A 26541-nucleotide genomic window follows, 5' to 3' on the forward strand; every position below is an offset into this window, starting at 1 on the left:
CTCTCAAAACCTTTGCACAGTCCTAAGACTTTCTCAAGTGTGCAGGTTGTCAGGGAGGAAATGCTGTGGTGGGCCGGAAACGCTGTGTGGGGAAATAAGCTGCAAAAACTTCTGCTGCTTTAGTGATTGGCTGGAAGCTGATCCTGCTTCTGCTGTGCTAACACATAAACTAGCAGCCAGAAACAGGACCTTGCTCTTACAGGGACTGTATAAAGAAGTGGGAAGTCTTCCAAACATCTCCTTCCAGATGCCTCCAGAGCCTGTTTCTTCTTCCTTCAGCCCAAATAATCCTGCTTAATCTAAAATGAAAAAAAGCTAGAGAACCAGTAACTTTGGCCCTTTCCAAACTACTGACTACTATTATCTCTAGGCTGTAGTGTCAGGGTTGTGCTGACTTTTCTTCTAGTCTCCTGACACTGGTTTTCTGTCAGCCTATGAGGGTGTGTTCCACATGGGTACAGAACACATTCCACCCCTGAACAGACTAGGCTGGAGAATTTGAGTTCAAGCTTCTTTGGTTTCAGGCAAGTGTGCTAGTGAGTTAGACAGCCTTTGCCATGGCTAAAGACACTTGAACAATGAACCTTGAGAAATATTTCTTCTGCTTTTCAAAGTAGTAGTTAATTGCCACAATTATTGCACAACTCATTTCTTAGTTTATGCTTAGTTGTATAACTATATTCTCCATCCCAGGATTTCCAGCTAACCACTTGCATACTGAGAATCTTTCCCTGTCATTCATGTTATGCAACATGATTGTTCATATTCATCTTCCAAAGGGTTTCATCCCTGATGCTGAACAGTATTTGAAATCTCTTCTATCTGCCAAAGAAGGCCATGCATTTAAAGACCCAGACTGTACAATGCAGTTCTAGTAATCCTACATGTTACAAGCTTGTTTTTGTCAAATAACATTGTGTTCATTTTGTATTCTTTCTCTGGGAATGAACAATTCTGTAAAACAAGTCTTTCAAAATAAAACAAAAATCCTGTTAGCAATAATATCTTCTTGACTTGAATCTAATCTTTTGTGTATTTCTTGTGCACTACAAAATAAAATATGGAGCTCTTTTATTGTTAATCCTCAAAATTCTCTTGGCATTATGATAACACCAGTAACTATTTCTTACTTCAGAGCAACGCAACATAAAGACTATGCATTGTAGGTAGGACTTTGCAGCCCTCTCTCAAAGTTGCCAAAACACACACCTCTTTTTAAAGTCTGGAAAAAAATCAGAATATTAACTTCATTGCTACGCAGATTTTATTAAGCCTGGGAAATACTAGTAGAAAGTCTGTAAGATTTTTCTAATAGTTTGTTTTGAAATAATTGCTGTTAGATGTTAATGTTTCTTTTTATAATGGACCTTTTTTTTTCCTAATTTGGGCCAATTATTTTCATTTATTAAAGTTCATAAAAACATTTAGGTTTATGAGGAGTTATTCTATATTCCTTTTGCAACAGAAGTCCACAAAAAGCATTGGTCATAGCTGGTCATTTGAGTGTATAGTATTTAGGGTTGTTTCCACTATTAGCTCTTTATTTGAATGTGCAAAAGTTGTGTTATTTGGTTGAAAACCAAATGACTACCAAGAGCAACAAGTTCCAGTCTCCCAAGGTTAAAGAAAGGCAAAATTATTTATTTCTTCATTTTAACGACTTGTATCAGAAAAATAATTCTGTACCATCTGTTGTTTGGGTTTGGGTTTTGGGGTTTTTTTTAAAATGAAATTGTTAATCAGCACTTGAGGAAATTCCTCAATCTCTTCACTATCTCATTAGGCATAATTTCAATCTTTTTTTGATAGGTATTTATTTCTCTGACAAGGATGAAAACTTCTAATGGCAATATTGTCTAAAGATTGAATAATTACCAGTAGGAAAATGCACAATTTTTAACTACTCTGGTTTCATGTATCTTTTGTAATTCAAGCAATTTTCAAGCAATGTCATTTTCCTTTCATTTCTTCAGCGGAATTAAGATTACAGTAGAATAAACAAGGAGATTCTTTGCCCTGTTTAGTGGCCTTGCTGTCCAGATAGACTTTTTTTAATAGCTTTAGAGAGAATTTTCTGTCCAAATCTAGAGTCTATCCATTGCTTTCAGTATCTGTCTACTTTCCAAGTTCTTGCAGCAGAGATGTGGCAGGAATACCTGAATGTGCTTCCTCTGTTCTTTTCTTGGTGGCTTCATCATTACCATTTTGCTTAATTATTCGTGTTTGTGCAGATCAATTTTTACAATGTTTATTGTAAGAAGAGCACGGAGAATAGTGGCATGGTAAGAGTTATCAGTAGGAGTTGTACCATTCAAAATTCTTTCTCAACAAACATCATAGTAAATCGTAGTAAAAGACCATAATAACATGAACCACAAACTGCTAATGCACTTGCAGGTCCATTTGCATCTACAGACATACTGAGTATCAGCTTCCTGTCATGCAGCCTGTTAGACATTTCATGATAGCAACACTTCAGAAGTTACCAACCTGATGACAGACAACACCCTAGCAGTTATTTGAATTTTAATTTTCCTCTACTACCCTATATCTTTGAAACATACCTGTCAGAGAATGCTCATTTTCTTATCCATGATTTGAGCTCATGCCTTGAGTCCTGTGATAAGTTTATAGAAACAGAGTTGAGAATCCTCTCTAAGGATCATTAAACTTGCACATGCAGAAACATTAAAACCAGATTTCAATATACAGAGGCCACACTCATCCATCTGTAAAGGAGAAACTTCTCAACAGTGTGGCATCTCATAAATAAAAGTTTTAATAAAATCTGGCAATTAAAATTCCAGTTGACAAACACATAAAGATTAATTGCAGCTATTTAAAAATTGAATAATTGGCGTCCATTAAGGATCCACTTAAAGATCATTTGGCTCCATCAGATCTTTAAATTATCTGAACATTAAAAAAAAAAATCTAATAAGTGTTTGAGACCTACTGGCAGATAATGCTGTGAGCTCAAAAGAACTGAAGTTCTCAGAGAAAGATGGAATCATGCCTAAGACCATTCTGCATGAGCAGCAGAAGTGCAAACACATCCTCTCACAGATGCCTCTGCCTTTCAGAGTTCAGCTCCCTTCCTGAGTCCCTGGGGCAGGAGCACTGCACACACGCACAGTCCCATGTGCACGGGGCTCTTTGCCTGCCTCGGTGACAGTCCCAGCCAAGCTCTGAGCTGTGCCTGCCCCAGGGCAGAAGTAAGCACACATTCTCAGCCAAGGTCCAGGGCCTGAATGATAGAAAATCTATGTCCCCCACAGTCTGAGGCTTAGTCTTGTAGTCCCAAGTCGCTCCCATTGAAGTGTTCATTCAGGTCTAGTATCCCTCCTGTCAGACAGAACTGCTGCTGCTGCTGCTGTGCAGATCCAGACACTGTAATTAATTCAGTGGTTTAGCACTGCCCCCATATATAAAGTGTGTTTTTGAACAAGTGCAGTGTCTAAATTACAAATTACAGTTTTAGGTTGGAGATCTAAATGCTGTGATGAAAGGTGTAAATTAAATAATCAGGTTATTGAGTGATGGGACCTTTGTCTGGAAGTTTGAAATAGTCATCACTTTTTTCATTAACAACAAGTGATAATTAACAAGATGTGAGTATTAACATTAGATTTAGTCATGAAGGCTTTCAGTGCTGATGCAGAAGCAGATGGAGTGCCTATTTATGAGTCTCAGTACAGGTTAAGTCAACTGCTATGAATTTGTCTCCCAAATGCGCTAAGGGTGTAATTTATTTTGAGCCATAATTAACTTGTTAAAGATTAAAAATACATTGGCTCAGTGAGGGATAATGAGTGTATGGCATAATATGAGGACATTTTAAGTACAGCTTTAGATGTGAAAGTCATTATGCTAATTAAATTCTTTATAGCTCAGTCTTTTCTCACGCAAATAGGTGACAACATTAGTCCATAAACCTTGTGTATGATGGGTGTTCACAAGCAGTAGACATTTGGGGGGAGGACACTTTTTGGGCTTGGAGCTTTAGCATCAGACTGGTTGGCATGTTTGGTTGGTGCAGTTTTTAATAAACACAATACAGCATTCACTGTGCCCAGCAGACAGGGCCAGACTTTCCAAAGTATGTAATGATTTGAAGACTTTGGTACCTGCCTGTCTCAGAAACATTTCACACAGAGTTCTGATACTAACTCTTGAGTCTTATGCTAGCATTGAGACAGCCTCTCTCACCTCAGCAGCCACTAATTCTAATGCTAGAGATGCCTTAAAATTCAGCAGGGTGTTCCCAGGTACCTTGGTGTCCTTGGTCTGCATCTGAAATTGCCATTTCTAAGTAAAACCAAGTACATAACAGATAGTATTGCTGCAAATTTCTCTTGCAAAGCCAAAGCTTCTCTGTGAACATCACAAATACACTTTTAGAGAATTCTAGCTGGACTTCAGGTTTAATTGTCATGTGAATCACTGGAACTATTTTGCATGCCTCAGCTTTCCGTTTTAGGCAGCTGTCTGCTTTTTCTTGTGTTTTAAGAGAATCTGTATTGTACACTGATAGAAAATTCCCAACACATTCTGAGAATATGGGCATGTTTCCCAGAGGCTCAATTCAAATAAGCTTACCAAAGTCTTTATTATCTACATTAATGGTTCTGGAAAGAATGACAACAGCCACATATTCCCTATATATTTCTCAAAGTATCTTCAGATTTTATTTCTGCTTATAACAATTATATGAGGGGTTTTATGACTGCAGTGATACAGGAATGCTACAGAATTTATAGTAACAGTGATTATACAAAGTAGCAAACAATCATACAATAGTTTCAGCCAACAGCTTTGAAGAAGCAGAATCTTGTAAATATAAAATGAGATTAGTATTTTCATGGTGCATATATTTCTTTTTGAATTTAATGACAAGCAAATAATATCTATCTATATATAATATATATATAATATATACATATTATATAATAATCTTAACAAAGTTAAGATTGTTATTAGCATGTCTAATCATATGGAGATTTTTTAATTAAAGAGGCTTCGCAATGCTTACAGCAACAGTTGGTTATTCATTCCTTTGAATAGCTTGGATTTTTAACAGATGCTATTCCTATAATCTTCACATCTGGATTACAGCACAGATACAAATAACATTGTGGGTCATAGTTAAGATTGATTCCATTTGTATTCATACTTCAATGTTTTTGCAACAAAGCTGGCATGTCCTGGAGTTAGAAATTCCCCTGTTTCAGTCTGTTAGCTTTGGGAAGCCCTCCTTAGTTAAGGTGTCCCTCAGTGTTGTGATTATATTATGGAAAGTTGTTTAGCCCCAGTCATAGTAGTTCTAGAGCCACTGTTTTGGCTGTTACAGGGCGTGTTGTCTTTTATTGCTCTTCTGTGCCTGTGGTAGCATCTATTGATGAATTTCCAGATCTGGTCTCCTACACTGCTCCATTTTCAGGCTAGCATCATTACATGAAAGGGAACAGTAATTATTTAAGTGAATTTAGATAAGTAAGGAAGAAAGTTGCATTTTTTGTACTTGGAGCTGTGCAGCATCTACAGTAGCTCCTGGTGCAGAGTTTCTCTTTCAGCTGTCACTATGATGTGTGCTCTATCTTCTGCTTCTGGTATAGGTAAAGATGCATGAACTGTAATTTGCTGAGGTAATGTAGTATCTTCCTGTTGTATGCATAATTTGGTGATGTGCTGGGGGAATATTTATATTATAGCAGTAGTATTAGACATTCCATGAAAATTGGTTTTCAAAATCATGATTTTGCTTTCTGACTCAATAATGCCAGAATTCTAAATCATCTCAGAAAATGTTTTGGTGGGGTTTTGTTGTTTCTTTTTTATTTTCTTTTTTTTTTCAATATTTTTTTATTTTTATTCCTCTCTAGGAAATGTTTCCAGACTGCTCATTTTTATTTAGAAGATAATACATCACCTCGAGTGATTTCTGCTCCCCCAGCTCCAATCTTCCCAGTCTCAGGTATTTCTGGCAACTGTTCTGTGGATTGGTGTTAGCTGTTGGAAGATGCTGCTTTATATGTGTCAATATGAATTCTTCATATATTGTAACATCTGTAAACCAGAGATTTGTAACCTCTTGTACAAGTCTGTGTAAACAGGTACACCTGACATTGGCAGACTGATGTTATTAATAATCTCTTCTGTAGGTAACACAGAAGACAAATATCCTCAGCTTACAGAGTTGCCTCAAGGATACTGCCTTGTAACCATTTGAAGTGTAGCCTCACTAGAGTGGCTGCTCATGTAGCCATCTGAGCCACCCTAAATAGCTCTAGAGGATAACACCAGCAACATATTCTGTTGTGTTTCTGCCTTTAATTGGATTTGTCACCTGTGTATAGAACATGTCCTATTCTTTTTACCAGGGGGATGAGGATATGCCTCATCTGTCTGCATTTCACTTGCAATTACAGCGTGTTCTTACACTTATGTATTTTACTAGCATAATTATGATGGTAAAGTTCTGTGAACCTCTCATGAAAATAATACAGAAGTTCAGAATATTATTAGCATCTTCTGATTCTATATCCACCACCTTTATTTGGAGAAACTGTTTCCTTTCTTTCCTCAAAGAGTATCAGAGGAGCACGTGCAGCCTCACAGCTTTTTCAGTCTGTGTAGAATGAAATAGATTAATTTCATTCATCTATTTAAACCCTAAATAGATTTATCCTGAAGCAGATCCTAAGTCACATTCTCACCTATGAGACAAGGATATCTTGTTCCACAAGTAATGTTTTTGCAAACTGTGCTATTACACATGGAGATGGATTTCCATGGAATGACTAAAGGAAGAAAATCAGCCCTTGTGTGAATAACTAGTAAACAGATCTAGTTAAATAAATCCCAAACATTAGGCTTCCATTGTAACTGAATTGTAGATATCTTCAAATGCATCTTGTATGGGTTGCTGTTGTTAGGAGATGCATAAACTTTAACTAAATGGTTGAAAAGCAGAGATTTCAGCTTGATTTCAGAAAACATGATTATATATGAATGTCAAACAATCATTATAGGAAATGTCTGCTTTAATTCTCCATCATTAACTATATTGCATTACAACTGCATAATTTTCTTACAATTTTTCCTGACCATCTCACCTCAGGGAGAAAGTGTTTTCCATTGTCGTAATTGTACTTACAGTTTTTCTGAGTGCCTAAAATACATGTTTTGAAGCTGGAGGTTTTCCTTCCAAAATGCTGATAAATATTAAAGAGAAATTTTTTTCTAAGTGACTGAAAATACACAAAATATTTTATGGAAAAAGCTGCAAGCACTGAGGAAATAGTTTTATTTTGCGTGCAACAGATGTCAAGTGAACAGTCACTATGTTTTCTATTGCACAAGTGTTTCAACAGTGTAATTTTACAATTGCATCTAATTACAATGTAATACTAGAAAAGACTGTAGGGCAGGAAGAGTGTTTTGCAACTGCTAAGTTCAATTCTTACGGCTATGACCAAAAGCACACTCCACAGATCTCATTATATATTAAGTTTTCCTTCCATGGAGTTTCATTGGCAGAGATAGGAGAGCTGCAGTTATTCACAGAAAATGCCATGGCACTTCACAGCACAATTCAAAGATGCATTCAAATAATAATGAATTAGAGGGTAGTATTCAGATCCACTATCAAACTCTCAGTAGTTTGAAGTGATACCTGACATCCAGATATAAAATACATTCCTGGATTCAGAAGTGATTGAATTGGGAGATTTGCATGGGCAAAGAAACAGAACCTGTTTCTCCATTATTGTGCTCACTCTTTGGGTCATTTGCTTTCCCTTCTGGTTTTGCATTTGCATATCATTAGGATAAACCCTTCATGCAAGGTTTCATTTCCAAAGTGTGAAGATTGTGTTACACATTTGTTCAGCTTCTCTTAGGCTTGACTGGATAAATTCACTTTTTGTATTCAGATCCAGTCATGTAAGTGGAAGATCAGCTGGATCTTGGTACAAATCAACAAATTCTTGGTAACTGAAAGATAAAATTATTAGGTAGGATAAATGCTGAACATCTGTTGATGTGAATAACAGGTCCTTGTTCAATGTTTCTGACGTTTTGTTCGCATATGAAATAGTGATGAAATTACAGATTGTGAAATAAACATATTTTTAAACCATGAAAGGCTTTAAAAAAAAACCCAACAAAATTATTTTTCAGTACCAAAACTAAGTGAAATAATGCCATCCTTTAGCAGATAATTAGCAAACAGATGACTTTGTTTACACAGCGTATTTGCAGTAAAGAGAAGACTGAAAGTCCCAAAGGTTTTTGATGTGATTCCTGATGCATATTCTACACAAGCGGTTTTTTGTATTTGTCTAAAGTAAAATGGAGATGTTACATTAATCACACTTATTCCTTGAGAATGTAGATTTGTTCTTTTTGGGTAGCCAAGAAGTGTTAAACATAAATCTTGCATTTAAAACTTGAAATATGAAGCCTGATGTGAAAATCTGTGGTCAGTACTGCCATGATCAGACATAAGATTATTATCAATTTGTAATCATAGAATCATAAGGAGAACAGGGAGAAATTTCTGTACTGAAGGTAGTCACTAATGCAGTAAAAGATGAAAATTATTGCTGTTTACTTTGGATGCCAGTGCAAACATGCAGCTGTGAATTAATATGAAACTACTGGCATAATGCTGCTTTAATTTAGCAGGCTTGGGACTATGCATCTTGTCCATGTACTGCATCTGAGTTCCAGTGCAACACTAATCAGTGTGAAGTACCCAGACAACTCTGCCTAATCATTCCTACTTTATCAGTATTATTCAGAGCTCTGCTCTCTGCCTTTGAGAGCAAAGAGCTAATCCTCCCATATCTCCATGACTTCACAGGGAATTTTGTATGTTCTTCTATTTAACAGAAAAACTCAGCATCTTGCAGAATCAGCACCTTGATTTGGGGAGCTTACAGACAGAGCAAAACCTAGCAAGGCATTTTCTTTATCTTCTTTCCAAATAATAATTTAGAAATGTTCAAGTGTTAGGCAACTATTTTAGAAATGTTAATGGCATAAAAGAATGTTGTAATTTTTTGGGAGTTGTATATCCAAAGTTCATGCCAAGAATTTTATTTCAGGATGTTTTGTGGATTGCCTACATATAAACTTCATTATTTGTCACTGGTTTTTTATTCTACATAAATATACTTTTTGTCTTTTCCCACCCCTAAGATGATGTTGGAGCAATTCCAATAAAGCATTTTCCAAAACATGTTGCAGATTTACATGCAAGTAATGGTTTTTCTGAAGAATTTGAGGTATGGCTCTATGATGTCGTCTTTTACTTAGCATGTACAAATAATGTTAAGTTTAAATGCCTGGAAACAAAAATGGGGGCATTACATTCTGACTTGGGCACCAATTTCATGAATGCATGAAATAACACAATAAATGTGAGTGCTTTGAGACCAGTATGGAGTTTATGCATAAAGCCTAGGGAGATTCCTAAAAGCTACCAGGACTGGTACAAATGGGAATGTTTATTATTGTGCTAAAATACTGAACAATTGTGTGAATAAACTATGCAAAGATAATGCAATGTATATGGTTTATCAGACACAGTGATAGATCTAAAGCTTTTCCAATACTAATGACAATTGAATTTTGCAGAAGCTACCCACATTTGCTTGTTCCATTTACAGAGAAAATAAAAGGGAAGTAATAATGAGTACACGTGGCAAGACTTCTGATTAACAGGGGAGCTAATGTAGTCTTCCTATGTGGTAGTGAAAGCTTTACAGTTCCTTTCCTAAAGTATATGGTTCATAAGAGGTATTTGAAAATATTGAAACATATGCTCTAATCATGTAATGTTACTATCACCATATGTAACTAATGATCTTCATTGTTTTTCACACTCATGTATTGCAATCAATTTAAAGATGGATATGTTCTAACTTAATTGACATAAACATTAAAACCCCAAATACCGTAATGAAAGCTGTACCATCAGCAATTTTACAAGAGATTTGAAACAAAATCAGTCAGTTGGGATGGGAACAAGTTTTTTAACTGGTCTGTGTTAATTTAAAATACAATTGTAATATTCCTGTTGCAAAAACAATAACGAAAGTAAAAAAATCAGAGTTTTGCATCTTTAGGTTTTGCTTTTGTTTCCCCAGCCAATGTATTGTGATCTAGTTGACCAAAAATTCCATGTCCTTCACATAACCTTCTTCATCAGCATTTTTTCTTCAATTCATTTAACATTCAGAATATCCATTTGATTGTGGGACCAAATTTGTAAATACTTGCGAATGTCCAGTATATATTCATATACTACACATGTGCATATGCACTGATGGGACTGGGCTCCAGCTCAGCTAGCTATGAATAAGAGCAGGTCTTGAAGGACTGTGTGTAAATACAATGGATACAAAGTTCTGTCACCATTAGTGAGTACAGCAATACAGAAATCAGATTGTTCATTCTAAATTGATCTTGTCCTACAATTTTACTTTTCCTTAATTACAGAAGTGATCTAAAGACAAAATATAGTGCGTGTCACCGAACTACAGCAGCACCATCTGACATATTTCATGCTAGTTTTAACTATTGCAAAGAAAAGTCAGTGTCCTCATCGTTTCTTGGTGATCCTTTTTCTGCTTTGTGGACTACTCCAGAATTAGTGTCCAGTTCTTTTCTCTACTGATAGAAAACTTAGAAGATTGGGAAAAACTGAAATACAGTAATTGTCTTTGCAGAGTTAGCATACTTTTGAAGAGTACAAAGGTGGTTCAGATTTTTTGGGGGGGGGAGGGTAGCAAGTTTTTTTATATTACTACAAAATAACATTTAAAATCTAATTTTTAGACTGACAACCACTTTTTATACATATATTTAAGTAGATTAAGGTCACTGACATTAAAATGAATTACAAAAAGTGTTGGGAAGCATCATTAGTACTTTTAGTGATGGCAATATATTTGCTATTTAACAGTGTGGGCCTTATAAATGCTTGAGTTTCCTGTCAACTAAAGTAATCAATAAAATGAATTAATTTTGTGAGTCTTAGAGAGTTTGTGCCTGTCTTCTCAAGCCTGTCTCTCTTTATAAAATCGTTGAAATTGCTGGCAGCCAGAGTGAGGGCTGTAACTCTGTCTTTCCCCAGAGTGCTCTGAGGCTGGCTGGACAGCACACAGTCCTGCTTCAGTGGAGGTTTTGCAGCTGAATGCAAAGAGAGCAAAAGCATTCCCCAGAGAAACTGATGCATTTATAAGGACCAATAAAAATTCCAATGAACTGTTAAATTTACAGATAATCTGGCTAAAGTCTGTAGTGTTGCTCATATGTACAAGCTTTCACTGGCCTAAGATCTAACATTAAAGATAGGAAAAGAGATGCCATAATTTTAACTGGGAAAATTACCTGTTGTTTCCTTTAGGAGTTTTGTCAAAATACACAGTTTTGTTGTTATTATGGATATATTGCATGACCATAACTGTTTTCCATATAGTAATTGTAATTTATATAAACACTTATCCATTTGTTCTGTGCTGTGGAATTTGATTTTTTTTACTTTTTTTGCATTCATTCCCTCATTAGACACTGAAAGAGTTTTATCAGGTAAGGAATTATTTCACTGCATTTTTTTTTAGCAATGAAGTAGTTGTAAAATATCATAGATAATTGGGTGTAAGGTTGTGGTTCTTTTCATGCTTACTTACTGTATTTAAAGACATTTTATGTAAGTTAATACTTACTAAAGAATGGCATACTTTTTTTTCAGGAAATCCAGAGCTGTACTGTAGATCTAGGTATTACATCAGACAGCTCTAATCACCCTGACAACAAGAATAAGAATAGATACATAAACATTGTTGCTTGTAAGTAAAAGCATCACTTGTTGTTTTGTGCAAGAAATAATTACAGACAAGTATAGATTTATATGTTATTAGTGGGAGCAAAAATACTTCTACACTGAAACCTCCAGCTACTGTTCAGCAAAGTGCTCCTTGGAGAGGAGTTAGCATGAGATTTCACATCTCTTCAAGTTAGGCCTCTGACATTCTGCTGATTTGATGAGCATGTGTCAGCAAGACATATTCGTGTCTTCTGCGATGACCCAAAGGGAGTTGGGAGATTTCATTATAATGCCATTAGAAAGCCTAAGAAGCTGTGTTTTGATTGTCAAAATTAATCCATCTTTGATTTGGAGTAATGGTGATTTATTGTCTCTATGAGCTTCAAAATCCCTGGATATATTTACTGTCACATATAAACATGAATGTTCTGGTTTTATGTGCCTGGCAACAATGTAGTACAGCATCTTCATTAGCCAGTACACTTGTTTTCCCACTGCATCACTCTCCCAGATTTTTCTGCTCTGAAACACTATTCAGTTTTGTTAATATCTCTTTCAAGCTATTGCCTCTGGGTTTTTGATCATTTGTTGGCGCAATACTTTTTTTAACTCTCCAAAGCATTTCGACTTTGTTCTGATTACAAGAAAGCTCTAAATAAATCTATATCTTCGGCATTCAGCATCACTAAAGCTTAATAGAAAAAGTGACAGAGTCAGCTGTCTGGCAGAAAACAATGTAAACCAGCAACAGGAAATGACAATCCCCCTGGCTAAAGATGTCTCTAAAGGGACAAAAACTCAGGGATTTTCCTCTGTCACTCTGTGTTTGTAGCTAGTCATACGAAATGTGCCAGCCCAGGGGCTGTTTTATTAAAGAGCAGTACAGAGGCAGCTTAGGGCAGCTGAAGTAGCAAGAATCCTCTGTAAGCGACTCAAGTGTAGTTCTTGCAATTGGTGCAGCCTGCAGAACGCTTCAGCTCACCCTGATGTAGCCACTGCTGATGCTTCAGATGACCAGCATTTTCAAAGTCTCATTGCTCTCCAGTGTTCTTTTAACTTGGAATTAAAGTTCCTCGACAACGGTGCCTGCTGTCATTTTGAGACATCCCACTGTGCAGATCTGGCAGTCATGACACAGGACTTATGGAAGACCTATACACATTTACAAGCAGCAGCTAGAGGCCATAGGGGAAATATGTCATAGTGCCTAAAATGATCCGAGGTGCTGCTACTCAGGCCACTAGATTCTGAATCCCTTCAAACTTTGGAGTCATTACTTTATTTTTCTGCAAATTAGAATTTTGAATCTGATTCATACCTAAGGAAAGGATGTTGGCGTATGTGATTGTATTGGTCTTATGCATTGTAAAAATACACCTCATTATTTTTACAAGAAAGAATATATTTCTTACCAAAAATTGCTTATTTTCTCCCTTGTTTTACTGCAGATGATCATACTAGGGTTAAATTAGCCCAGCTTGCAGAAAAGGATGGAAAACTGACTGATTACATTAACGCCAACTATGTCGATGTAAGTGCCTTTTCCTATCTACTGGCCTATTGATCTGTCAGTCTTTTCTGTAAAAAAAAATATGAATGGACATGAATAGGTTTAATGCAAAAGAAGTATCACAATATTACAGATTTTGTTAAAAAAACTTTCGTGGTCTAAGTTAAGCCTACGAAGTTAAAGCAAAGGTAAAATGCCAATTCTTTCTTGGAATCTATCTTCATATTGTAGCAACTGCAGCTTAATGAAGGGCATTTTTTAAGAAAAAATATCCTGTCACATCTGAGTCATTTTAGAAGTATATCTCATCTGAGTGGTTAATTCTTCCCTCTGAGGTAATCTCATGAGAGGAAGAGTCTGTTTAGCTGAGAGCCTCACCAGGGCACCATTACCGGTTTTCATTACATAGTTATTTACACATGAGTGATCATGATTCATTTTTTAAACCACTTCTGTAACACATCTCATAATCACTATCATATCAATGTTCTTCCTGAACACGGGCATTTGAACATACATATCCTATTTGCTGGAATGATAAATATTGACATAACAGTTGTATTCATATGTTATCTGATACCACAGGGTTTCTGCAATTTCAATAGTTAAAAACATAAAAGTGCTTAAAAGGTTTTCAAAGTCTTTAAAAATAAATACATTAAATGTCATGTACACCTCCCAACCTCCTTTTGCTCATGGACAGTGATTTGACAAGTGTCATTTCTTATATTTCAATTTAGGGCTACAACAAGCCAAAAGCCTACATTGCAGCTCAAGGGCCACTAAAATCAACAGCAGAAGATTTCTGGAGAATGATATGGGAACATAACGTAGAAGTTATTGTGATGATAACTAATCTCATTGAGAAAGGAAGGGTATGAGTACCTTTGTCTGTTTTTTATTTCTCTGATGTTGGTAGATCTACCTGTAGCAAACTCCTGTCTTCTAAAAATCCGGTTTTGTCATTTATTGAACAAAAATCAATAGTTTGTAGTAGTTGCTTGTACTAGGACTGGCTACAGAAGTATAAAGTTGAGGATTTGTAGAATGAAACTAAAGAAAATATTCAATAAGTCTTGAAAATACCATGTTCTAACCACAAAAAAAATCTTATCCTGAAAAAAAGACTTCTTCTATATAATAGAAGTGGACAGACTGTGGACCTTGTGCCACATTCTGCTACCAGTCTGCTTGCCATCATGCTCTTTGTCAGGGTTGCCTTTGACCATGGAAAGGAGAAGAACATATTTCAGGTGAACTTTTCTGGATATTCACTGTCTGCTCCCTGTTAACATCCTGTACTCCCAGTTCCTTTCCTACTACATGACTAGACACACATTTGTCCAGTGAGACAAAAAGAGGTCAAACCCCATCACAGGGTGTGTGTTTCTCTGATTATGTGGTGCGAGTATACATGTACCCTGGGGTCACATGAGGACACATTGCATCACACTTGCTGCACACTGGCAGCAGTGCCTAAAATGAATGTAAATCTTACCATACAACCTAAAAAGCATCTCTCAGTTGATACAGACACAGCAATTGCAGATGAGGGCTGCCCTAGGAGTACCACTTCATTCATAACACCATGCTATAAACAAACACTCTTCTAATACTCTTAGAGAAGGCTATATGACTACCCAGCCAAAAGGCTGGACACATCACAGCTCTCTGCTGTACATTCTAGCCATACACAGGCTCACTCTTACCCTGGCTACCAGTTATAAATATTCTCTGCCCATACTATAAACTAATCAAAAGCCACATACAATTCTACTAACTTGGATGTATTCGTATTTTTCCTATAGATCGTGTTGTTTTCTTTAGTTTTTAGAGTGTCTATAGAATGGAAAGTTCCACAACATTAGACCCCTTCAACTCTGATAGTATGATTTAAACCTCTTTTTTGGAGTATTCCAAATGAAGAGCATCTTTGCACAGCCAAAATAACTGTTACTTGTTCTCCTGCACAGAAGATCATGTCTATTTATAAACTGGGTATATTGACAGTCGCTGTACAGTTTTGTGCTTTACTATGCTCTTAAATGTGAATATTTTGGCTTACTAGTTTGACATTTTAGGAGGTTTTTTCCTCTATTTTTTATTTTCTTTTTAACAGAGAAAATGTGACCAGTACTGGCCTGCCGAAGGTAGTGAAGAATATGGGAACTTCTTGATTACTCAGAAGAGTGTTCATGTACTTGCCTATTACACTGTGAGGAATTTTACTCTTAGAAACACCAAGATCAAAAAGGTTTGTAGCATCCTGAAAACAGAGGTGGGCAAAAGGAAGAGTTAAAAGATGCTCAGAATATTTTTAAAGCAGTTGACAACTCTTTCTGCTGTATATGTAAAGCCGAATCCTGTAGGTCTCAGCCAGCCAAGATGCTTGTCAACTTCAGTTAATTTGACCAGATGAATAAACTCAGAAAACTGTAGGACCATCAGAGAAAAAGCACTGACCACATTGGAGAGCTGACGTGGATTTTGCCTGCCTGGGTAGCAGGACGATACATTTTCAGAAAGAGAGCAACTTGAAGAAAACATGGTATGAGTTAAATTATCCACCTCAGCTCTCCATTTTCCTTTCTAAAGACAGGTGAATCCACACTTACTTTATTGTAACCAGAACCAGCATGCTCTCTCAGCAGGGTGATGTTAGTTACTTTGAGGAGGATTCTGAAAACTTAATTTATTCCAGCCACGTAAATGTCCGAGACATCTAGTCTCTCACCCTCCCTGCATAATTAATACATAACGTGCAGCATTTACTCTCAATTAATTTATTCTGCCTATTTTAGGAATGAATCTTTGAATGAGATTACCTACTTTCTGAAGGAATCACTGCCTCTGAGTTGCCATGGAGGAAGGGAGCTTAGAAAAGCAGCCTAGACAAGGCTACTTACCTTGTAGACCACTAAAGCTGGGTGAGATGAATCCTACTCTTTCTGTTCACTCAACAGAGGAGCAGAGTGGCAGGAAGAGCTGGTGACTCTTGAGAGCAGTTGTAATATGTTATCTCTCCAGTGCTTGTAGTCTTTCTCTATGGCTTCCTAAGAGACAGTGTCAGGTCATTTTTCCACTCAGTGGGCAACCTGGTGAGACAGAAGCACTGGCCCTTCCCCTTCTCTTTGAAGGCTGGAATATTCAGAGCCAGTTCAACAGCTATTAGGTACAGAAAGAAAATAAAGGAAGATATGGGCTGCTTACATGTGGAATTATGTTTCTGTTGCAGGGTTCCCAGAAGGGGAGGTCTAGTGGACGCATAGTGACTCAGTACCATTATACCCAGTGGCCTGACATGGGTGTTCCAGAATACACACTGCCCGTTCTCACCTTTGTGCGGAAGGCATCGCATGCGAAGCGCCACGCTGTTGGGCCTGTTGTGGTTCATTGCAGGTGTGGTTTTTAGTCCTGTAAGGTTCACTCCACTTTTGTTTTGCAGAAAAAAATAATTTCTCGGTGGGTTAAGCAAAATTTCACTCTTGCATTTAACAATTCCTGATGGAATAAGATTAATTTCTTAGCTGATATTCTTATCTGATATTTCTCTCCTTCATAAGGCCAACTAATCAACTGTCTGTGCCACTTCTGTAAATCCGTCAATCTCCATAAACAAGATGATGCTGCTCTGCACTATGTTCTTTTTCTTTTTTTGCAAAAGTGCTTTTACTTCTTTTTTTTTTCCCACATTTCTGTACTGCTCTCCTGAATGCTATGAGCTTACCAGATACATGTGTGGGGATAAATGTTTCATTTCTGCAAATATATCATTAGGATGCTTTTGGCTCATGCTTTCTTTGGTGCAGGGATACTCTGTAATCCTAAGAGGAGCTCTGTGCACAAGAGAAGACTCACTCTATTCCTGGCTGAACTACAACTCTGCTGTTTTTAACATTACTCTGGGCTCTAGCAGTCATTTGCAACGGAGGAGCATTCTGGGGAACGGTTGAGGTCTGCATGTGCCGCAGTGTGCAGGCAGGTGTTCTGTCAGTGCTCACTAAAACTGGCAGTTCAGGGAAAATTGGTTAAAAAGGGCTTGTAGGACCTGGAATGACTTCACAATGCCCATGAAGGACTGGGTTGTTGTAAAATATATAAGCAGGTTCTGGTTTTCCGCTGTAGTACCTCACCTTTGATGGAACATTTGGAAAGAGAACCTCCTCATGAATTCTGTCCTTCTGGAGCTGACTCTGAGAAAGCGAACAGGTAAAGTCACCTCACAAATGCTGCAAATGAAGATATTTTATTTGTGGGATGATCTAATCTGACTGACATCTGTTTTTAGCTTGGAAAATGAAAATGCCGTATCTTATTGTTCTGCTGCTATTTACATCCTGCCTGTTCTTGGGAAATTCAAAATGTCAAGCCTGAGATTGCTGAGATATCAGCAATACATTAGGAGTCAATTCAGTTGAGTTTTTAAAAAGTGAGTAGTGGTAAGTCATGTGGCTTCAGTCAGACCTCTCCCTTGGGTCATAGGTATTAACTCATCTCTGTCTGTAGGCAGTTTTGTACATTTTTTAGCTAACCTGACCCCATGCACTATGGAATTTCAAAGGAATCATCTCATGTTGGAAATGTGACTTTTATTTATATTTACAGGCTATATGGAAGACACAAATGATGAGATGTATGAAACTTATTTTAGCTATTTTTATTTGGTACTTTTCATGTTTTTTCTTTCATAACAAGTACAGATGGCGTCTGGTAATCTTTGGACTTCTTTGTGTCTAACAGGGTGTTAACAACCTGAACCTTTGAATTTCATATCATACTTATTTAGACAGTTTATTACAGCAATCTAAGCTCACACTACCTATGCTCTGTGCCCTCTCTGTGGCAGAAATGAGATGACTGAATTAGCATGTATGGACTGAGCTGGATCTGCCCAGAGGGGACCATGCAGGCCCAGCACGGTGCTGCTCTCAAGTTACATGTACAGTACACATAATGTTCCTTCATATCTTAGAGGGGAACTACAAGGGACTATTTTATAAAAGAGATTTTTTCTTTAATTTTGTGATACAACTGGTTTTATACTACATTAATCAGAATTCATAACAGGAATGAGCTGATTAACCCTTACTTCTCCATTTTCTATTTTTAAAAAGGTTTTCAACAATTGCTTGCCATCTTAGCTTTGTTTAAAGAGTGCTAAGCTTTTTTCTCTTACAGATATACTCTCAAGAGTTCTGCCATTTCCTGGGGTTTATCTTTGAAATATCCTATAATGTAGTGGGTGGAATAATGCAACTTTTGCTTTAAAGTGCCGTTTTGACATACAGGAATTTGAACACATTAAGTGTGCCCAAATGCTGACATATACCACCTTTTCTAGATATACTTGGCAAAGTATCCTAAGGAATATCAGAAGCCTGAAAATGGCAGACCTGCAGGAAACCCCTTAGTTCTATTTCAGCCAATAGTTTAAAAATCATTTGAGAAAATAGTGTTTAGGTCTATTCTTGCACAAAGAAAAAGATTACTATCAGCCTCAAACCTTTAGCAAAGTATATTGTATAATAAATTCATTTGCAGAGGGAAATATTCCCTATGCAGCAGTTTGTTGAAAAAACTGTGTATGGAACAGTTCTTTCCATTAGCGTTTTACTTCAGGCTCAAGACTGTTTTTTTGTTTTATAGTGCTGGTGTTGGAAGGACAGGCACATACATAGTGTTAGACAGCATGCTACAGCAAATTCAGCATGAAGGGACAGTCAACATATTTGGATTCTTAAAACACATACGTACCCAAAGGAACTACTTGGTGCAGACTGAGGTAAGAATAAAATATAAATAGCATGAGACTATTACAAACTATTTCTGATTGCAGGAGGAGAGATGATGCAGTGCTCTTTTTGGCACCACCAGACAGACAGAAACCAGTCACCAGACTGGGTGGGATTTTCCCTTTTGCTTGCCTTGGTTTTATAGAGACATCCTTCTAGGCATGCTTAGAGCAGTGCACTAGAAATTACCTTTCTGTGGGCTCTTGTCTGTTTATTAAGGAGGACTCAGAAGGAAGCCTGTATAAATCATGTTTCCCACAGTAGGGCTTTCTTGGCAGGACTTGTATTTTTGTCACGGAGCTTTTTGAGGAAGCACCATTATCAGGTGTTCAGATCTTCACTGAACCTCATCAAACAGTTTATATTAGGCAATAAAATATGGGGAAAAAAGCTGTTTCAGACAGAAAATTAGATATAGATGCTTTAAACTGAAGATTATATATAAAATATTGAAAGCCCAAGAGAAAACAGTAAGGGCAACAGCAGGGCATTTGAAAGTCTATTTCAGGTTTCAGGAACAGGTGTTTAGATTCCCCAGTGCCTTTCAACAGAAAAGAAGTTAATCAACAGCTAGGGCACTTGTTCCAAAGGATATGAGGGAGAAAATAGAGGATAGCAGTAAGAACTAGAGGCAGGACTGGCTTGAAAATTTGACTTAAGGCTGTGCTTGCATTTTTAACTCTATTCTGTTAATGTGAGATATCACAAGTAGTGAGGATTTGGTATTATATCATATATATATGTGTATGTATGTATTGCAAGTATAATTGTCAATTGTGCTTGTAAATGCGTACTGTCACTGCAGAGGGACAGCCTTTGTTGTAGAAGATCACATTTGAGAAAACCTCTGAAAAAATACTGACCACATCAGAAGTGGCAGCTTAACCAGAGGTATCTAGGGGAATCTGAAAATCATGAGAGCTCAGAGGTTTGGTTTTGTTTTCCTAGGAGCAATACATCTTCATTCATGATGCACTGGTCGAAGCAATACTCAGTAAAGAAACAGAAGTCCTTGAGACTCACATTCATGCCTATGTTAATGCTCTCTTGATACCTGGACCAACAGGAAAGACCAGACTGGAGAAACAATTCAAGGTGAGCTCTCTGAGATAGTAGTGTGAAAATCTTTAGGTTTTTAAGCCCTGAATGACTTAAAAGTATCTCAACATAACTTTCATCAGCTTTCTCTACCTAAAATTTAACTGCTGAGCCTAAATTCAGATTAAACGTACTGAACGAATGCAGTCAGTTGAGACAAAAGAATTATTTTCATATTCTTAAACAAGGGATCCAGAAAAAAAAATCCACAAAAAAGAGATCATGAGAAATAGGACAGTAAATAGATTTTGGAAACTCTTAACTGCATGCCTTTGAAGAAAGATCTCAAAGGTACAAATGTCTGGAAAGATACTATTCTGGCAAATACATCATGAACTATATTGATCAATCAGTGTACTCCCCTCAGTGTACAGCACTGGCTAGATGACAGACTTCACCTTCAAAGATATGCTTATTGATCTAGGATTCAAGAATAATTTGAACTGCTAAGAACAGTGAAGAAAAAATATTCTGGTGACTTGCTAAGTAGTTTAGACAGATAACTAGATAACTACAGTTAAGGGAGACAGCAAACCTGCAATATATGCACCCTTCTGTTTAATGCAGCTTATGAAGGAATGGCTTTTCTACAGTTACCTGACTTTTTTTTAACTTCATTGTTTCAGTTGCTGAGCCAGTCTAACACACAGCAGTGTGATTATTCGACTGCACTCAAACAGTGTAACAGAGAAAAGAACCGAACCTCATCTATCATTCCTGGTAAGCTTGATCAAATCCTCATCAAGAACTGAAGACATCTGCATTGGTTTGGAGCAATGTTTTGTAAAGTATTTGTAGTGAAGAAGTGCTTTAAGAATTATGCACAGGAAAATAAAATAGATGGCTGGATAGCACTTTATTCTGATTGATAGAGCTCAGGGTTATCATTACTGTGAGATGTGAGATAATTGCTATAGTATTATAAGAGTCATTGCAACATGTTTATGAATTCATAATTTTTTACAGTGGAAAGATCTAGAGTGGGTATCTCATCACTATCTGGTGAAGGCACAGACTACATCAATGCTTCCTATATTATGGTAAGTCAGTTAATATACTGGTGAAAAACAATGCACAGCTGTTTCCAGAGCTGCCATGCAGCTGAGTTAGGGTGGCACAATCCTGATTTTGAAGGCTGCTTTCTTCCATTATTCACTCTGCCTGAAAGAGTTACTTCCCCCAGGAAGTACTATTACCATTATTACTGGTCTTAAATTTGGTAAAAGTGCATTGCATTTTAACAATCTGTAGAAACATAAATCACATCATAGTTTCAAAAACTGTTAAAGCTAAATGCCACTTACGGGAAGATCTTTTGAGATGAACTGTGTTAAATAACTAGTTAGTTTTCAATGTCTGTACTGTGGTTTGCCTTCCTACCTGCTCATCCTACAGAGCTTTTGCAACTGGCATAGCCTTGGATACCACAGTTCATCAGCTTTCCATTATCTTTTTGTTCTCTGGGTTTTGTTCAACTCTTTCCCCCTTCAATAGCTGAGAGGGAGGAGTAAATGCCTCCTGGACATTCAGGAAAGAAATGGGAAAGCTCTCTGCCATGATATGTGTACATGATCTTTCAGGTACGTTACTGCATAGGAACTCTCTTTTCTGGTAGGAGTTTGATCTGAGATATCTGTGTAAATTAAGAAACTGCTTGGGATTTTTGCAGCTCTTTCAAGTATTCTTTTATTTGGTTCAGGTAGTCAGTCATTTTTATTATGAGTTGCCTCTTTGAGTCTTCTCTGATCTCTTTTGTCCTTTTTTTATCATTTTTTTTTTAAGTTTCAAAAATTGTTTCAGTGTAATTGAATTTATTCTTTTCCCATGGAAAATACTTCCATGGAAGTTTTATATTTTTCTAATATTTGCAGGAAACTAAAGAAGGAACAAGTGTGCAATGTATTTTCTAGGTTCTCGCGTTGTCCACTAGAAGCTTCCTTTAAGCATTAATACTTGGGTAGCAATTCTGAGTCTGTCTTTTTTTTTTTTTTTGTAGGGTTATTATCAAAGTAATGAATTCATTATTACTCAGCATCCCTTACTACACACTATCAAGGATTTCTGGAGAATGATATGGGACCATAACGCCCAGTTAATAGTCATGCTTCCTGATAGCCAGAATATGGTGAGTTCTGTGTCTGATTGTTATGGGTTTATGTATGAATTTTATTAGTATTACCATTTTGAAATATGCAGGATATGAGAAAATATCTTGCATTCTGCAAAACACAGTTAAAAATTAATAACACCAAACTGAGTGTAAAATCCCCAAGTCATCTAGCAGAAATCTAGAAATCCTTGTCTAGACAGATTGTGATTGGATTGAAAAAGTATTAAATCAGTCCTGTACAATTTATAAAAGGAGCCAAACAGCACAAGTAACCATTATGCAAGGTTAGGTTTTGCTCCACAACTTAGTTGTAATATGGCTTCTTAGCCATTATTAGGTAAGGGCAGAAGTGTGAGGTTGTTTCTCGCAGGACAGCAGCTGGTGGGACCTGGGCAGGGCCAGGACCACCAGTGGCCAAGCATTTCTCACATGTGAAAGAAGCCCTTGGGGTGCACAAGTGGCCAGGAGCACTGCCAGCAGGGTGGGCACACAGGGCATGGGGCAGCAGTTCCTGCAGAAGGGTGGGCAGGAAGGGCACTGAAGGGCTGCCAGCTTGACCAGGGAGCAGTAGCACCCACCCAGCAGACAGCCATGGCCTCTCTGCGCTCTGCATCCACCACAACCGGAACCCATCCCAATTTCCCTGAAACACACACAACAGGCAGACAGGATACATGACAAGGAGCATTCCCTATCCATCTGACCATTTTGGTTATTCAAACTATTAGAGGATTTTCTTTAAAAAGCCCATCTCTCTTTGTTTCTGTTGTCAAACAGAAAGGATGCTTCCATGAGAACCTTTTTCTGCGCTTTCAGATAATCCCAGGACAACACATACATTACAACACACCAGTTAAGTTTATCCTGTGACCATGGACTATGCGCAGCACAGCACAGCCTGAAGGCCAGGCTGGATGTGTGGCACAAGGTAGAACTGCAGGTTCCTTGCTGTATGGGTCCACAGGGTACATTGGTCTTCTGGTCAGGATCACTGCAGAGGTGTTTGAAAACCATCATTTTGCCATTGTTAAACCACTCAAAATTTGATTTGTCAATTTAAATCTAGATGGCTGGATTGATTATATACATGACACATTATTTATTATATTAGATTTTGTGTTGTAAGAGCTCAACATTACTTACTTTTATGACTTCATTTTTTTTTCCTGGAGGCTGAAGATGAATTTGTGTACTGGCCAAACAAAGATGAGCCTATAAACTGTGAGAGTTTCAAAGTCACTATGATTGCTGAAGAACACAAATGTCTGTCTAACGAGGAGAAGCTCATAATCCAAGACTTCATTTTAGAAGCTACGCAGGTAACACTGTCATAAATGTGACTCAGGACTTGATTTGTTAAAGGTAATGCCCACATCTTCTTACATTTTTGATGTTAAATGACGGATAAAAAATCCATACTCTAGAAACATCCATGGAGGGAGTAACATCTATAAGGTAATATGATGACAAAGGGAATAGTCCAACCTCCACTGCAGTGGGGTTCTGCATCTGGAGACTGGAGCTGGAACAAGGTGACGGAAAAGAATAAAGAAAGTCAGTCTTTTACAAAATTGACTTACGGAGGTTTTTGTTTGGTTTTTTTTAATCATTTAGGATGACTATGTACTTGAAGTGAGGCATTTTCAGTGTCCAAAATGGCCAAATCCTGATAGTCCTATTAGTAAAACTTTTGAACTGATCAGCATCATCAAAGAGGAAGCTTCCAACCGTGATGGGCCCATGATTGTACATGATGAGTAAGAACTGCACTTTTCTGTTTGTTTTGATGCTTTTCTGTAGAACCATCCTTTCACTGAGTAAAAGCTGCTGAAACAAGGCACAGTCTGCACTTAACAATAGTGGTAATGCTTCTGTTCCAGCTGCATCAACAAGAGAAACATTTTTATTTTATCATACTTCATTTCAGTTTTATCATTTTGATACTCTGGATGGTTATCAGATAGGTCACTGGAGAGGAAATCAGTTAAGACTCCATTGTCTTTTACTGAAAGAATTAACAGTTTAGATGAGGCACCTTGCCCTTCTCCAGCTGTCCAATAATGGCAAAAAATAACAAAATCTTGAAACACTGAAGGTCCCAAGGCCTTCAGGATTTGGTTAGTAGAGGGTTGTAGAGAAATAACTCTAAGAAGCTGTAGCCAGGTGCCGTGAAAGTTGTTTTAAGCCAGTGCTGGGCAGACCAGCATGACAGAAATTCATCTTACCAGTTTGCCCCAGAATTTGTAATTTCTCCAGCTGTAAAACCTGACCCAGTTTCTAGAGCTTTGTTTTGTTTTACTTTACAAAGGCATGGAGGGGTGACAGCAGGCACTTTCTGTGCATTAACAACTCTGATGCATCAACTGGAAAATGAGAATTCAGTGGATGTTTACCACGTAGCAAAGATGATAAATCTGATGAGGCCTGGAGTCTTTACCGACATTGTAAGTAATAATGTGCACCTTTTTTTCCTATGTGTGACATTATTAGCATGCTTGGATCCTAGGGCAACATTACTGAACTATTCACATCTTAATTTCTGCATGAATTAATGAAAATTGTCTTCCAGGGGTGCTGTAGAAAAAGAAATCTTCTGGATTCTGGAAAGAATTCAGATGAAGAAAAAGAAGAAGAAAAAAGCCAGCAGACAAACAGCAACCCTAATCCTGTCCTCAAATTTGCAATTGAATTTAACAAGGATCAGATTCAGCATGTATTTCTTTTAAAATACAGCTTTCTATCCTACCTGTACTGTGGTCCCTAATGACATGCTTTACATTGTATACAGGGGGAGCCATTAGTCAGAAAATAATAAAGCTGCTAAGTAATGCAATAAATCCTGGAGCACAGTAGATTAACAGACTGACACATCAGCTGTTAATTAATTTTGAGTAACAGTGTCACAAGATAACTCTTTCTGCCAACATCCTGAGTGTATTCTCTTTTCTTCTCCAGGAACAGTACCAGTTTCTCTACAAAGCTATTCTCAGCCTTGTCAGCACAAGACAAGAAGAAAACCCCTCAGCATCTATGGACAGTAATGGCTCAGCTTTACCTGATGGAAATGCAGCTGAAAGTTTAGAATCTTTAGTTTAATTAACACATCAGATTAAACATAAACATCACTGCATCACACCAATCACACCTGGAGTTTTACCATTATTATTTTCAGTTTTATACCTTGGGTGGGAAAAATCTGTCCAGTCATTATATATATAATCAGATCCCAACCATTGGTCAAACCAAGTTATTTCTGTTATATATGACTTTACTGTGGAACTTTTATCATCAACAATGCGTGCCTTTTCTCGAAAGATTTATTGTAATACGTTGTTACATCTGGACTAACTTGATTGACTTTTACAGTGTTCCTAATAATTGAATTGTGGTATTTTTTTCAGTATTAGTTTTTTTGATTTATCTGGCTTTACTTTTAACTTAAAATTACCATATTTATAGATGTTAGGGAATCCTCAATTACAAACATGTCATGGGTTTAGTATTTGGTTTATTTGCTGTATTTATAACAATTTACATTTGCTAGAAATGAAACTTTTAATATAGTAGAATGTAAATAAAATCCTGCTCTACACAACATTCAACATTTTAAGACTCCAATTAGACATTTAGAATAGTAATCTGATACTTACTGTAAATACTGCTACTTCTGTAGTGATCCATGGACCAAATTTATATTTATAATTGTAGATTTTTATATTTTACTACAGAGTCAGTTTTCTAGTTCTGTGTAATTGCCTTGTTAAAATGATGTAGTCAGTATGGTTTTATTTTAACAAAGACTTCTGATATATAACTGTGCATCTTAAGCAATTTACCTTCATATAGCTGCATGTGATTTTAACTTTTGTGGGAACTAGAAATCATTTGTTTTGAAATGAAAAGTTTTTATGAGAATAACACTGTACTTGGCATTGTTAAATTGTTTTTACCCTGGTATTGCAAAAATAAATATAAATATTCCAGTCTGTGCTTAGTATTCTTCCACATACAGTATACAGTCTTCACTGCCATGCAGGAGAGCTTTTACTTACAAGAGCAAGGACTTAAGGCTGATCTGCAGACAGCTGCTCTTCCCATGAAATCTGCAAGTTCAGGAGACACTTATAGAAAACTTTTCTGTTTTTTAATCTCTGCTCCACTCCTACCCATACCTATAGCGTCCACATTAGCTCCT

General features: G+C 37.1%; 1 protein-coding gene across 7 annotated transcripts in view; it reads left to right on the forward strand.

Moving 5' to 3' along the window:
• PTPRZ1 (protein tyrosine phosphatase receptor type Z1) overlaps positions 1-26332 on the forward strand; it is a 130713-nt gene extending 104381 nt beyond the window's left edge. For 2 of the 7 annotated variants that reach the window (XM_048302369.1, XM_048302372.1), the window contains exons 14-31: positions 5883-5974; positions 9205-9290; positions 11578-11598; positions 11762-11858; positions 13285-13367; positions 14087-14221; positions 15466-15600; positions 16582-16745; positions 17472-17555; positions 18993-19128; positions 20087-20233; positions 20863-20956; positions 21203-21276; positions 22233-22361; positions 23519-23665; positions 23961-24103; positions 24655-24790; positions 25302-26332. In XM_048302369.1, coding sequence (XP_048158326.1) covers positions 5883-5974; positions 9205-9290; positions 11578-11598; positions 11762-11858; positions 13285-13367; positions 14087-14221; positions 15466-15600; positions 16582-16745; positions 17472-17555; positions 18993-19128; positions 20087-20233; positions 20863-20956; positions 21203-21276; positions 22233-22361; positions 23519-23665; positions 23961-24103; positions 24655-24790; positions 25302-25442 — 2044 coding nt within the window. In that variant the 3' untranslated portion in view covers positions 25443-26332. The remainder of the gene's footprint in view (positions 1-5882; positions 5975-9204; positions 9291-11577; positions 11599-11761; positions 11859-13284; positions 13368-14086; positions 14222-15465; positions 15601-16581; positions 16746-17471; positions 17556-18992; positions 19129-20086; positions 20234-20862; positions 20957-21202; positions 21277-22232; positions 22362-23518; positions 23666-23960; positions 24104-24654; positions 24791-25301) is intronic. The other 5 variants (XM_048302371.1, XM_048302374.1, XM_048302373.1 and 2 more) reach the window with 3 other exon arrangements.
• Positions 26333-26541: the final 209 nt, after the last annotated feature.

The sequence above is a fragment of the Corvus hawaiiensis genome, chromosome 4 (assembly GCF_020740725.1).
Source record: "Corvus hawaiiensis isolate bCorHaw1 chromosome 4, bCorHaw1.pri.cur, whole genome shotgun sequence".
In the NCBI taxonomy this organism is placed as follows: Eukaryota; Metazoa; Chordata; class Aves; order Passeriformes; family Corvidae; genus Corvus; species Corvus hawaiiensis.